At 36.0% G+C, this 14,400-nt stretch overlaps 1 protein-coding gene across 8 annotated transcripts in view; it reads right to left on the bottom strand.

The window, feature by feature from the left end:
- Positions 1-14,400, bottom strand: part of COL24A1 (collagen type XXIV alpha 1 chain) — a 428,817-nt gene that overhangs the window by 31,765 nt on the left and 382,652 nt on the right. For 7 of the 8 annotated variants that reach the window (XM_063653313.1, XM_054478067.2, XM_063653314.1 and 4 more), the window contains 2 exons: positions 14,080-14,133; positions 8,544-8,579 (listed from right to left, as the gene is read on the bottom strand). In XM_063653313.1, the coding sequence (XP_063509383.1) occupies positions 8,544-8,579; positions 14,080-14,133 (90 nt within the window). The remainder of the gene's footprint in view (positions 1-8,543; positions 8,580-14,079; positions 14,134-14,400) is intronic. The other variant, XM_063653316.1, reaches the window with a different exon arrangement.

The following is a 14,400-nucleotide window of genomic DNA, read 5'->3' as shown; positions in this document are numbered from 1 at the left end:
TTGAACCAGAAGGTGGAGGTTGCAGTGAGCTGAGATCATGCCACTGCACTCCAGCCTGGGCAACAGAACAAGACTCTGTCTCAAAAAAAAAAAAAAAAGAAAATACATATGAATCTAGGGACTCATTTTAAAAACAGTCCATAGGCAGGCAGACCAGGAGCAAGTATAGAACAGAAAGAAAAATAACTCTTTCATAAATGGCCATACAGAATCAGCTCTTTCAGTGGTGGAAAGGACCTACTTGGGATCAATACTAGAGTTTACAATGTTAAATTACAGAAGACATGAAGTTTTCTAATCAAGAAACTCAAATTATAATAAAGGAGTTACTTTTCATGTGTTGTATAATGAACTGTAAACTTATTTGCATTTTTTAAAGTCACTGAATCATGCTTTGGTCATTTTTTTGGTTATATTTAGGTATAAAACTTGGTAAGGAGAGCACAGTTTAATAAATTCATAGTTTAATAAATTTTCCTCCATGGAAAATTTTAAAATAAGATTGAGGCCCAGCATGATGGCTCACGCCTGTAATCCCAGAACTTTGGGAGGCCGAGGCGGGCAGATCACGAGGTCAGGAGATCAAGACCATCCTGGCTAACACAGTGAAACCTCGTCTCTACTAAAAATACAAAAAATTAGCTGGGTGTGGTGATGGGCGCCTGTAGTCCCAGCTACTCGGGAGGCTGAGGCAGGAGAATTGCTTGAACTCGGGAGGTGGAGCTTGCAGTGAGCTGAGATTGCGCCACTGCACTTCAGCCTGGGCGACAGAGTGAGACTCCGTCTCAAAAAAAAAAAAAAAAAATAAGATTGATAAACCAATTTGATAGATTGTTGTGATTCTGATCTTTGTGCAAAGACTTAAGTCTCTTATTTGTCTCAATACAATAGGTCTTAGCTAATAAAATCCATTCCAAAAATGCACCATTTACTAGCATTTTCTGAGAATGACCTCCGCGAATGTATTACATTCTGAAAGACAGTAACCAATTAGGCGTCTTTAGCCAGTCAATTATTTAAACTGCCTCCTTAAAGAAAACAAACTGGTAGAATGTACTGAAAAATTCCCAATGAAAGTGTAAGAAATGTTACCAAGCTTTTCCATAAAACAAAGGAGAAAAGGTTTAATGGCACATTTTATGGATTATGATAATTGCAGAATGATCTCCAGGAATTAAAAGATTAACTTTATAAAGCTCCTTAAATTATAATGGAATCAAAGGAAAAGAAGTGATTAAAAAGGTATTTAGTATCAGTTATCAGTTACTCAACAATAAAACAGAATAAACTCATAATTGTAATGTGCCAGTTAATTCTTTTTTTTTTTTTTAACAGCATATTCAGTTGCCTACTCAAAATGCCACTGTGCCTATTTCCCATCTTCCTTGGGTACTGGAAGTTTGCACCTTATTTATGAAGAGAAGCATGATAACCCACAGACTAAAAACTCTAAAAAGCATGTTAATTCAGGAAATGCTACTTTACCAGGCTAGAACTGGAAATAGTGTTTCGCTTTTTAATTTTAGGGCATATTATTCATTTATCAACTATTACCTATTATATGGCAAGTTCTGTTCTAGACACTGATAACCTGTGTACCACACAAAGTTCCCTACTCTCATGAAGTTTACATTCTAGTGGAGGGGACAGGAAACAATTGCAATGAGTGCTATTATGAAGAAAACAAAACAAGATGCAGTGAAAGAGAATGACTGGAAATGATGAGACAGAATGGTCTGAGAAGACTTCTTTAAGATGGAATTTGAGCAGAGACCTGAATATTGAGATAAAATTAGTCATTTGAAGAGTATATGAAAGAATTTCCTAGGTTAAAAAAAGGCATATTCCTAAAAATAGAAAGGAAGTTAGTGTAGGTGGCAGGTGGAAAATGATACATCAGGACACTGGAGAGGCAAACAGGGACCAGTTCATGTAGGGCCTTGTAAATCAAGGCAAGGAAGCTTAGATTTTATTCTAAGTGCAAGAAAAAGTCATAGGGAGGTTTTTAAAGAGGAGAATGATATAATTTGATTTATTCTTTAATAATATCACTCTATTTGCTATGTAGAGAATAGATTGTAGTGGGGGAAAAGTGGAAGAAATGACAAGAAACCAGGAGTCCAGGAGGGATATCATGATCACCTGCACAAGGATGCCAGTGAGGAAGAATGAGAGATGGATTGAGAATAGGATTTACAGCTGATGGGAATTAATCTCTAAAGAACTCTTTATGTTCTATGGCTTTGTTAGCTCTTTTGTGGGGGGGGGGGCTTATTTATTTTTCTTTTATGTAGAATCACACATATTCAGATCTGGAAAGAACTTTATAGGTATCTCTTCTAATTCCCTACTCAGTGCAGGAATACCAGTCCAGTAACTTGGGGAGATGGTCAGTAGGCTTTGGTGAAAGGTAGTTAGTACCTTGCAAAATGATCTTTTTGTGTAGTTTTCATTATTATATTAGACAGCTCATTATTACATGGAGCTGAAATTAGCCTCATTATTCTATTAACTTTGTCACTAAGTATTTATTGTGTTAATTATGTGTCCGGTGCTATAATAGACTGGGGACTAGGCGGTAACAACGATGGTAGGTAGGTACTAGGTGGTATCTAATATATCTCATGCCTTCATGGAGCTCACTTTCTCTCAGGGAGCTGAGCACAGAAACCAAAAGTACAATTCAATAAATAAGTCTTTTAAATTTTATCCTCTAGAGTTACTCATATTGTATCTATCCTCTCTTTTATAAGATACCCTTTCAAATATTTGAAGACAACTATTATGTTCCAACACCTCAATTTTATCTAATTCATTTACCAATAATTCATTAAATATTTATTGAATGCCAACTATAAGAGAGGCACTGCCAGGTGTGAGGGACACATTAAAACAAAAATCAACAGATAAAATGTCTGTGTCTTCAAGGCTACATTCTAGTGAGGAAAAATATAATAAACAACAACAAAAAACAAATAAACATGTACTATGTCAGTTGGTAGAGACACAGGTAGAAGGAACATAAGGCGTCTCAGGAAGGTGGGGGCACTGCTATTCACACAGGCTAGTCAGGATAAGAGGACATTTAAGTACAAAACTGAAGAACACGTGCCAGGTATTGTACTAGGTCCTGAGTGCTAGGTATTATGTCCAGGGGTGGGAGTAGAGTGGGGTCAAAACATTAGCATGCCTGCCCCGAGAAATGTTCATTAAATCAAAATGTCAAGATCAGCAGGAGCTCTCTACCATACCTAAAGGGTATGGTAGAGAAATAACAGGTGCAAAAGCCAGGAAGTGCGACGAGAGAAGAAAGACCAAGGAGAGGGATGTAATCAGGCTGCAGAATCTGGTAGAGGCTAACCATCCCAGATATTTCAACTGGTCCTACGAGGACATGGGTTCCCCCAGATCCTTCCCCTTCTCTGAATGTGCTTTAATGTTGTCCATGTTTTCTTTGGGGATAGCATGACTGGTACCACTACCTGCTTTATACTGCATGCCATATTTCTATCACTACAACCTAAGATGGCAGTCCTAATCTATTGCATTTGTAATCCATCACAGAGCCACTCAATTTTTTTTTCATGTGAAATGCTTGTGACATTGCCATAGGTACTGCAGGCTTCCTAATCCTGATGGAAACTGTCCCAGCCACAGTACTTGGAGAGGATACTGGGGAGGCATGCAGAGCCACGCTGATATGGAACATGGGCTAATTCCAAGTCTCTCTGCTTTTCCTTTCCCTCTTTCACTCTTCCTTGGAAATATAGCTTCACTGTGTACACATGCTCTTGCTTCCTGTTACAATAAATCTGCTGAGAAAAGGTGAGGATCACATTTCTACAAATTGAACACATCGATTTAAATATCCTTTTGTGATTCTTAGGCTATCTGAAATAACATAATTTCTCTTTTTTAGCTAATTAATATAACTGCAACTTAATTATTCTGAGTCTCAAGCATACCCTAAGATGAGAAAAAAAAATCTCAGCTGTCACTATGTAATCTCATTACCTTCTAATCAAGACTTTACTGCTATATTTAAGTTTATTCTCATGGGCCTTATGTACTTGGTTTCAATCTCCCTCATTTTATTCCATGTCTGTCCTCTGTTTATGGTGCTGCTTTAATAAATTTGGCATGGATCACATGCTAAGTGAGTAGATGTTAGCTTCTCTTGCAATAAAAAAAACAAAAAAATGGGTAATCATGTGAGATGAATATGTTAATTTGCTTTAAAAATTACTTATAATCAAATTACTTGCTTATAAATAACCTTTTTACTATCTATATGTATCCTATAACATCATGTTAAATCTATACAATAAAAAACTTATTAAAAAATAAGCTTAGCATGATCTCTGCTGGAGAAGTGGCCCTTTTACAACACATCTTTAGCGTGGAAGAATTGGCATCCTAGAAATGAGGGAAGTAGTGCCAGTATAAGCTACTTTGGTCACAAAAGTGCTGTGTACCTTTTGCCCATCCTCTCATCATTGTCTCTGACTGGCTGACATGCAACTAATGATTTGCCTCTGCATAGCAGATCTCTTTGGTGCTGACCGGACATAGTGGGTATATGCCTAAAGCAAGTTCGCAGTCCCTTTGTTCTGCCACTAGTGAAGAAAACCCGTATCCCATCTCCTGATACCTGGCAAGGCAAATAATCCATTTCACACAGTGATCCAGGAAGAAGTGATTGGCGGGTTCTTAAACATGTTTAGGGTTTATCAGATTTCACTGCAATCTGCCACATAGGGTTTTAGTTCTGGGTTACATGTGCAGAACATGCAGGTTTGTTACCTAGGTATATAGGTGCCATGGTGGTTTGCTGCACCCATCAACCCATCACCTACATTAGGTATTTCTCCTAATGTTATCCCTCCCCTAGCCTCTGACTCCCGACAGGCCCCGGTGTGTGATGTTCCCCTCCCTGTGTCCATGTGTTCTCATTTTTCAACTCCCAATTATGAGTGAGAACATGTGGTGTTTGGTTTTCTGATCTTGTGATAGTTTGCTGAGAATGATGGTTTCCAGCTTCATCCATGTCCCTGCAAAGGACATGAACTCATCCTTTTTTATGGCTGCATAGTATTTGATGGTGTATATGTGCCACATTTTCTTAATCCAGTCTATTACTGATGGACATTTGGGTTGGTTCCAGGTCTTTGCTATTGTGAATAGTGCCACAATAAACATACGTGTGCATGTGTCTTTATCGTAGAATGATTTATAATCCTTTGGGTATATGCCCAGTAATGGGATTGCTGGGTCAAATGGTATTTCTAGTTCTAGATCCTTGAGGAATCGCCACACTGTCTCTCACAATGGTTGAACTAATTTACACTCTCACCAACAGTGTAAAAGCATTCCTATTTTTCCACAACCTCTCCAGCATCTGTTGTTGCCTGATTTTTTAATGATCGCCATTCTAACTGGTGTGAGATGGTATCTCATTGTGGTTTTGATTTGCATTTCTCTGATGGCCAGTGATGATGAGCATTTTTTCATATGTCTGTTGGCTGCATAAATGTCTTCTTTTGAGAAGTGTCTGTTCATAACCTTTGCCCATTTTTTGATGCGGTTGTTTGCTTTTTTCTTATAAATTTGTTTAAGTTCTTTGTAGATTCTGGATATTAGCCCTTTGTCAGATGGATAGACTGCAAAAATTTTCTACCATTCTGTAGGTTGCCTATTCACTCTGATGATAGTTTCTTTTGCTGTGCAGAAGCTCTTTAGTTTAATTAGATCCCATTTGTCAATTTTGGCTTTTGTTGTCATTGCTTTTGGTGTTTTAGAGATGAAGTCTTTGCCCATGCCTATGTCCTGAATGGTATTGCCCAGGTTTTCTTCTAGGATTTTTATGGTCCTAGGTCTTATGTTTAAGTCTTTGATCCATCTTGAGTGGATTTTTGTATAAGGTGTAAGGAAGGGGTCCAATTCCAGTTTTCTGCATATGGCAAGCCAGTTTTCCCAACACCATTTATTAAATAGGGAATCTTTTCTCCATTGCTTGTGTGTGTCAGGTTTGTCAAAGATCAGATGGTGGTAGATGTGTGGTGTTATTTCTGAGGCCTCCGTTCTGTTCCATTGGTCTATATATCTGTTTTGGTAACAGTACCATGCTATTTTGGTTACTATAGTCTTGTAGTAAAGTTTGAAGTCAGGTAGTGTGATGACTCCAGCTTTATTCTTTTTGCCCAGGATTGTCTTGACTATGTGGGCTCTTTTTTGATTTCAAACGAAGTTTGAAGTAGTTTTTTCCAATTCTGTGAAGTAAGTCATTGGTAGCTTGATGGGGATAGCATTGAATCTATAAATTACTTTAGGCAGTATGACCATTTTGACAATATTGATTCTTCCTATTCATGAGCATGGAATGTTTTTCCATTTGTTTGTGTCCTCTCTTATTTCCTTGAGTAGTGGTTTGTAGTTTTCCTTGAAGAGGTCCTTCACTTCCCTTGTAAGTTGGATTCCTAGGTATTTTATTCTCTTAGTAGCTATTGTGAATGGGAGTTCACTCATGATTTGGCTCTCTGTTTGTCTGTTATTGGTGTATAGGAGTGCTTGTGATTTTTGCACATTGATTTTGTATCCTGAGACTTTGCTGAAGTTTCTTATCAGCTTAAGGAGATTTGGGGCTGAGACGATGGGGTTTTCTAAATATATAATCATGTCATCTGCTAACGGAGACAATTTGACTTCCTCTCTTCCTATTTGAATACCCTTTATTTCTTTCTCTTGCCTGATTTCCCTGGCCAGAACTTCCAACACTATGTTGACTAGGAGTGGTGAGAGAGGGTATCCTTGTTTTGTGGCAGTTTTCAAAGGGAATGCTTCCAGTTTTTGCCTATTCAGTATGATATTGGCTGTGGGTTTGTCATAAATAGCTCTTATTATGTTGAGATATGTTCCATTGATATCTAGTTTATTGAGAGTTTTGGCATGAAAGGCTGTTGAATTTTGTCGAAGGCCTTTTGTGCATCTATTGAGATAATCATGTGGTTTTTGTCATTGTTTCTGTCTATGTGACGGATTATGCTTATTGATTTGCGTATGTCGAACGAGCCTTGCATCCCAGGGATGAAGGCGACTTGATCGTGGTGGGTAAGCTTTTTGATGTACTGCTGGATTTGGTTTGCCAGTATTTTATTGAGGATTTTTGCATTGATGTTCATCAGGGATATTGCCTAAAATTCTCTTTTTTTGTTGTGTCTCTGCCGGGCTTTAGTATCAGGATGATGCTGGGCTCATAAAATGAGTTAGGGAAGATTTCTTTGTTTTCTATTGATCGGAATAGTTTCAGAAGAAATGGTACCAGCTCCTCCTTGTACCTCTATTAGAATTCGGCTGTGAATATGTTTGGTCCTGGACTTTTTTTTGGTTGGTAGGCTATTAATTATTGCCTCAATTTCAGAGCTTGTCATTGGTCTATTCAGAGATTCAACTTCTTCCTGGTTTAGTCTTGGGAGGGTGTATGTGTCCAGGAATTTATCCATTTCTTTTAGATTTTCTAGTTTATCTGCATAGAGGTGCTTATAGTATTCTCTGATAGTGGTTTGTATTTCTGTGGGATCGCTGGTGATAACCCTTTATCATTTTTTATTGCGTATATTTGATTCTTCTCTCTTTTCTTCTTTATTAGTCTTGCTAGCGGTCTATCAATTTTGTTGATCACTTCAAAATACCAGCTCCTGGATTCTTTGATTTTTTGAAGGGTTTTTTTTGTCTCTATCTCTTTCAGTTCTGCTCTGATCTTAGTTATTTCTTGCCTTCTGCTAGCTTTTGAATTTGTTTGCTCTTGCTTCTCTAGTTCTTTTAATTGTGATGTTAGGGTGTCAATTTTAGATCTTTCCTGCTTTCTCTTGTGGGCATTTAGTGCTATAAATTTCCCTCTATACACTGCTTTAAATGTATCCCAGAGATTCTGGTACGTTGTGTCTTTGTTCTCACTGGTTTCAAAGAACATCTTTATTTCTGCCTTCATTTCATTATTTACCCAGTAGTCATTCAGGAGCAGGTTGTTCTGTTTCCATGTAGTTGTGCAGTTTTGAGTGAGATTCTTAACCCTGAGTTCTAATTTGATTGCAGTGTTGTCTGAGAGACAGTTTGTTGTGATTTCTGTTCTTTTACATTTGCTGAGGAGTGTTTCACTTCCAATTATGTGGTCAATTTTAGAATAAGTGCGATGTGGTGCTGAGAAGAATGTATATGCTGTTGATTTGGGGTGGAGAGTTCTGCAGATGTCTACTAGGTCCGCTTGGTCCAGAGCTGAGTTCAAGTCCTGGATATCCTTGTTAATTTTCTGTCTCATTGATCTGTCTAATATTGACAGTGGGGTGTTAAAGTCTCCCATTATTATTGTGTGAGTCTAAGTCTCTTTTACCACATCGGTTAATTCTACTTCCTGAGAACTGCAATTTTATTTTTATTCTACAAGTATCAGAGACATAATAATGAATAACTGTAACAGGGTCCTTGCTTTCATGGAGCTTATAGCCTAGTGTCAGGGTTACTATAATCACAAATTTAGTTAAACTTACAGTTTCACCTCTAAAGCCCTTTTCACCTCTGGGTCCCTAAAAGAAAAAAAAAAGATGTTAGTTCAGTGTTATTGATAGTTATGTATTAAATGTAGCTGAGGTCATTATATGTAGAAACATGACAATTTATATTTTTGCTTTTTCTATGTAGTAAGACCTGTTTTGTTAAATTGTATAAGTTCTAGTGTTCTTTTCCTAAATAAAGCAAAGCAAACAAAAAATCTTTAGTGATTCATCATGTTGTCTGCTTTGCTATTCCTAGTTCTAACCTTAAGATGAGACTGAGATAACTACTTATTCATTCAATTAAGTCAAAACAGCTTATCTGACAATCATATACAAAACAATTTAAAAAGGAAATTCTAAATTCAGGTTAAATTCTTCTAATATTTGTTTTTCTTAACTTTTGAAAACCCTGTTTCTGGGATGGTTTCCCTTCTCTTTCTTGCAAATTTTGATATGTTGTATACGTTTCCGTGCAGTTTAAAATATCTTCTAATGTTCTTGGAGACTTGCTCTTTGATCCATGGATTATTTAGAAGTATGTGATTTAATTTTCAAGTGTTTGGAGATTTTCCTATTATCTTTCTGTTATTGATTTCTAGTTTAATTCCATTGGCAAGAGAATATATCTTCTATGACCTCAGTTCTTTTACATTTAGTAAAATTTGTTTTATGGCCCATAACATCTTCTATTTTGGTGAACGTTCCATATGCACTTGAAACGAATGTAGTTTGCTGTTGCTGGGTGGACCTACTGCTTTTAAAACGTGTTAATATTTTCCTGTTCATCCTTTTGAAAATTTTTTGTATATATATGTAAAAAATGAGATAATACTATTTATCTTCTCTGTAACTTGAATTTATACCTTCATAAATATAATATGAATGCTCTTCCATGTCAATATACATTCTTTTAGATAATTAAAATATTTAATAATCTTACCTAGTATTTAATATACTATGATAATATTTTAAATTTGCTATTATTAGACTTTTTGCTAATTTTTGTCATTGTTAGCAGTGTTGTGAGAGATACCCTTACAGTCTAAAATTTTTGTTAAAGACTGTCTTCCAGAAAGTTAGTTTGAAATTACATACACACCTGCAAAAATGGAAGTGTATATTTCTTCTGATCTATGTCATGTTCTTTGTTAATTTGCAAGCTAAGAATACTATCTTAACATTTATTCACCATTTATATTACTTCTGTGTTTCTCATCTTGTCTCAATTCATTTTAAACTAGGGTATTAACTTAAAAAAACTTATTTATTTATTTATTTATTTTTGAGATGGAGTCTCGCTCTGTCACCAGGCTGGAGTGCAGTGGCATGATCTCAGCTCACTACAACCTCCACCTCCTGGGTTCAAGCGATTCTCCTGCCCCAGCCTCCTGAGTAGTTGGGACTACAGGAGCATACCACTAAGCCCAGATAATTTTTGTATTTTCAGTAGAGATGGGGTTTCACCATGTTGGCCAGGATGATCTCAATCTCCTGACCTCGTGATCCACCCGCCTCAGCCTCCCAAAGTGCTGAGATTACAGGAGTGAGCCACTGCGCCTGGACTCTGATTTTTAAGATATCTACACAGCACTTAAAAAAAAAATATACACCCTCTTCCACACCCTACCCAGTATTAACAACCTGGTATGTATGTTTTCATACCTTTTTCTAATCAAATATTGACAAATACATTTAGGTATGTATGAGAAATATTGCTCATGTTTTAAAATATTGGAATCATATTATATACTCGTCTATGCATCTCACTTAACAATACATTGTGAAATAACTGAGTCAGCCAAACTAGATATAATAAATTCTTTTAAATAATTGCATAATATTCCATGAAATGGCTAACCTATAACTTACCCAATCATTCCTTTAGAAATGAGTATTCATGTAATTTCAATTTTTTTTTCCAATACAAGCTGTATTATAAAAAAAGTCTTTGCAAAATTTCATTAGTGTATTGGGTGCTTTTATACCTATGGGATAAATTCCTCAAAGTGGAACTGTTTTGTTAAATAATATGTACCTATATTTAACAAATCTTTCCATAAAGTCTGTAATTCACATTTTTACCAGTGATCAATGAGAGTACTGTTTTCTCCTATATTCCCTTCTGAGAAGTTAAATGTAATATCTTATTTTACTTTAATTTGCATTTCTCTGACTTAAATTTAGGTGAGTGTCTTTTTATTATAAAACAATAGTTGAACTTTTGGATTTGTTCTTTTTTTCTCCACTGGCTACTTTTTTGATGGAATGCTTTTCATTTTTCTATTGAACTTTCTCTCTTTTTCAAACTATAAGAGCTCTTGGTATATGTGTGTGTATGTCTCTATCTCTATCTATCTATCTATCTATCTATCTATTTATCTATCTATCTCTAGATACATACACATATCCATATCAACAGATAGGTAGACAATTTTTAATTTTTTAATTTTTTTTGCCCAGGCTGGAGTGCAGTGGCACGATCATGGCTCCCTATAGCCTCAACTTCCTCAGATCAAGTGGTCTTCCCACCTCAGCCTCTTGAGTAGCTGGGACTACAGGCATCTGCCACTATGCCAGGCTCATTTTAAATTTTTTTGTAGAGATGGGATCTCACTATATTGCCAAGGCTGGTCTAAACTCCTGTGCTCAAGCAATCTTCCAGCCTCAGCCTCCCAAAGTGCTGGTAATACAGGTGTGAACTACTGTGCCCAACTGAGCTCTTTGTATATTAACCTGTTATATATTGTATGCTTTGTAAATATTTTTCCCAATCAATAGTACTTTTAAACTTTATTCATGGAATCTTTTTTCCATACAAAATGAAAAAAAATTTTCAAGTATTCAAATATACTTTCTGTTCTTTTACAGGTCTCCCCAATCCTTAAGCTACATGTTAGTTTTCTAGATTATTCTTCAATTTTTTTTTTTTTTTTTTTTTGAGACGGAGTTTCACTCTTATTGCTCAGGCTAGAGTGCAACGGCATGATCTTGGCTCACTGCAACCTCTGTCTCCCAGGTTTAAGAGATTCTCCTGCCTCAGCCTCCCAGGTAGCTGGGATTACCGGCATGTACCGCCACACCCAGCTAATTTTGTATTTTTAGTAGAGATGAAGTTTCACCATGTTGGCCAGGCTGGTCTTGAACTTCTGACCTCAGGTGATCTGCCCACCTCGGCCTCCCAAAGTGCTGGGATTACAAGCATGAGCCACTGCGCTTGGCCTCTTCTAAGATTTTTATTGTTTTATTTTTTACATTAAAGTCGTTAAAAGTTCATCTAGGAGTAAAATAATTTTGGCAAATGGGGTTCCAATTTCTCTTTCTTCTTTTTTAAAGAGATGGGGTCTCACTCTGTTTGCACAGGCTGGAGTGCAGTGGTTGCAATCAACTCACTGTAGCCTGGAACTCCTGGGCTCAAGCAATCCTCCTGTCTTAGCCTCCCAAGTAGCTAGGGCTGTAGGCATGTACCACCACACACAGCTAATTTATTTTTATATGATGGGGGTCTCACTATGTTGCCCAGGCTGTGTTCCAATTTCTTATAGCAGGAGGATACTCAAAGTAATTCCATCTCTCTTCCCTGTCACTGACGTAGGAGTGAGCATCTGGCTGAATGCTAGCCAATTAGATATGAAAAAAATGTAATCGGAGACTTCTAAAAAATTCTTATTTTTGCCACAATAGTACTTTATGTCATTTTTTTTTCCTTTGGATAATTATATCTGGATGTAGTTCTTGAGAAGTTGTAGTCATCTTGCTATAAGCCTAATTATGAAGCCAACATTCAGGATATCAGGGTAGAGACATAGAGATATAAGAGATACACAATAACCTGGTCTTGGATGAGATAATTGAGTCACCAAATTAACCAAATCTGAAGCCCTTCCTATAATGTGATACAAATTTTCTTATTGCTAAAAGTACTTTGGTTCAGGGTTCCTATTATTTGCAGCCAAAGCTTCCTCAATTATATGCCATTTTTGTTATAAGTAAATTCCTATATATACTTAAGATCAAATTCTGGGCTCTAGTCTGTTACACCGATCTGTTTATTTCTTTGTATTACCATATAGTTTCATTTACAAATTTCCAAGCCTGTCACCCCTCACCGGTATTTTTTTTCCCAATGTTTTCTCCAATCTCAAATGCTTATTCTTTCATAATGAACTTTTCTTCTCAGAATGGAAAAAATTGAATATGGAAAAATCGATGTATATGCTGAATATTATAAGGGTCTTTAAGAACTATCTATAAACAAAACACAGTAAGATATTTTAATTAAGTAATTTTAAAATTACATTTTCCTTGACCAATTAATACATCATATTTTTGACAGAGGAGAACAATAATTCTGTAATCAAAACAGTATGTGTCCCTTAGCTTGTTGAAGAACCACTCACTGAAATATGAGAATTCTCCCACTTACAATCTTATATAGCTCCGAGTGGCAAATGTTGAAAGTCTACAGAAATACTGAGTTATACGTTTTACTTCTTTTGTTTACATATCCAGTAACTTTGGTGGTTTCTTCTCTAAATTTATCAAAGAGAATAGTGGTACTAAACACTTGAAGCATTCTATTTTTATGTTTTTAAATTGTCTGTGTCTATAAATAACTTTCAAATAATTCAAAATATTAATTCCCTAGATAGAATGAATCTTTCCTCTCTAAGTCTCAATTTGACCCTTTCTACTGTGCTCCTTGTTTGTTTATACTATTATCAATACTGGAAAACTTTCCCAACATCACTTGACCAATCATTGTCTCACTTTTATGTTTTATTTCATAGCCAAATTTCTTAAAGCACTGGCATATATAATACCTCAATTTCCTCTCCAGACACAGCTTGAATGGAGTGGAAAGAGCGCTGGTCTTGAAGAAACACCAGCTATGTAATTCACCAGGTCTATCACCTTGAATGACCAGATGAACCTCCATAAACCTCATCTGTCTCCTCATCTGTTAAATGAAAATAATATCTACTGCAAAAGTTTGTTGTAAGAATTTAAGGAACATTATTATTAAATATTTTCCTCTACTTCCTTCATCACTGTAACCTGTACTCTATCTTCTACTGCAACTTATTCTCTCAAAGATTACTGTTGACTACTCCTTTCTTGAAACACTTGCTATTCTCTCTAATGATTCTTTCCTTCCTTTATAGTGGGTACTTCCAAAAACTCAAATGTTGGATGTCTGCACATCTTTTGCTACCTATGTTCTTTCCTTCAGAAGAAAAATTTATTTTTACTGCTCAGGAGTTCATCTCTATGTTTATAACGCTCTCCCCTTCCTGACTCAGTTCTATTTTCTTTTCTCAACTGCAATTATAAACACCTACCTACTTAGTTACACTGTCTTCATTACACATATGGTCCCTAACTTCTCAGGAATCATCTTCCAGAAGAAAATGTACATCTATTTTTTTCCATTTCCTTCTCAAATACCCAGGCTAATTCTTTGTAGATTATTCTAGAAATAGGATTAAAGAAAAAAAAAGAGTACAAAAGACTTGTATTATGATAAACTTACAGTTCTACCTGTTGGGCCTATTATACCTTCTCTGCCAAGTGGACCAGTGTTTCCCTGTTGAGATAAAAGAAAAACAGTCTCACTGTTAGTATAATTAAAAAAAAAAAAAACTCCACAGAATCTCTTGTACAATGGTAAAAGAGCCATGTCTACATAATTATCCTTTTTAGTATAAAATCTTACAGTATTAGCATAAATTATAATAATCTTTGTTAACGGTATGTGACACAATTCTGCATATTATTAAAGTCTCCTATCAGGAGAGTTACATCTGTATAATTTCTAAAAAACTGATGAATTAGCATTATGATTTTTATGTGG

The sequence above is a fragment of the Pongo pygmaeus genome, chromosome 1 (assembly GCF_028885625.2).
Source record: "Pongo pygmaeus isolate AG05252 chromosome 1, NHGRI_mPonPyg2-v2.0_pri, whole genome shotgun sequence".
NCBI lineage: Eukaryota > Metazoa > Chordata > Mammalia > Primates > Hominidae > Pongo > Pongo pygmaeus.
Note: the sequence above shows the minus strand (reverse complement) of the source record. Positions and strands in the feature narration are given on the sequence as shown.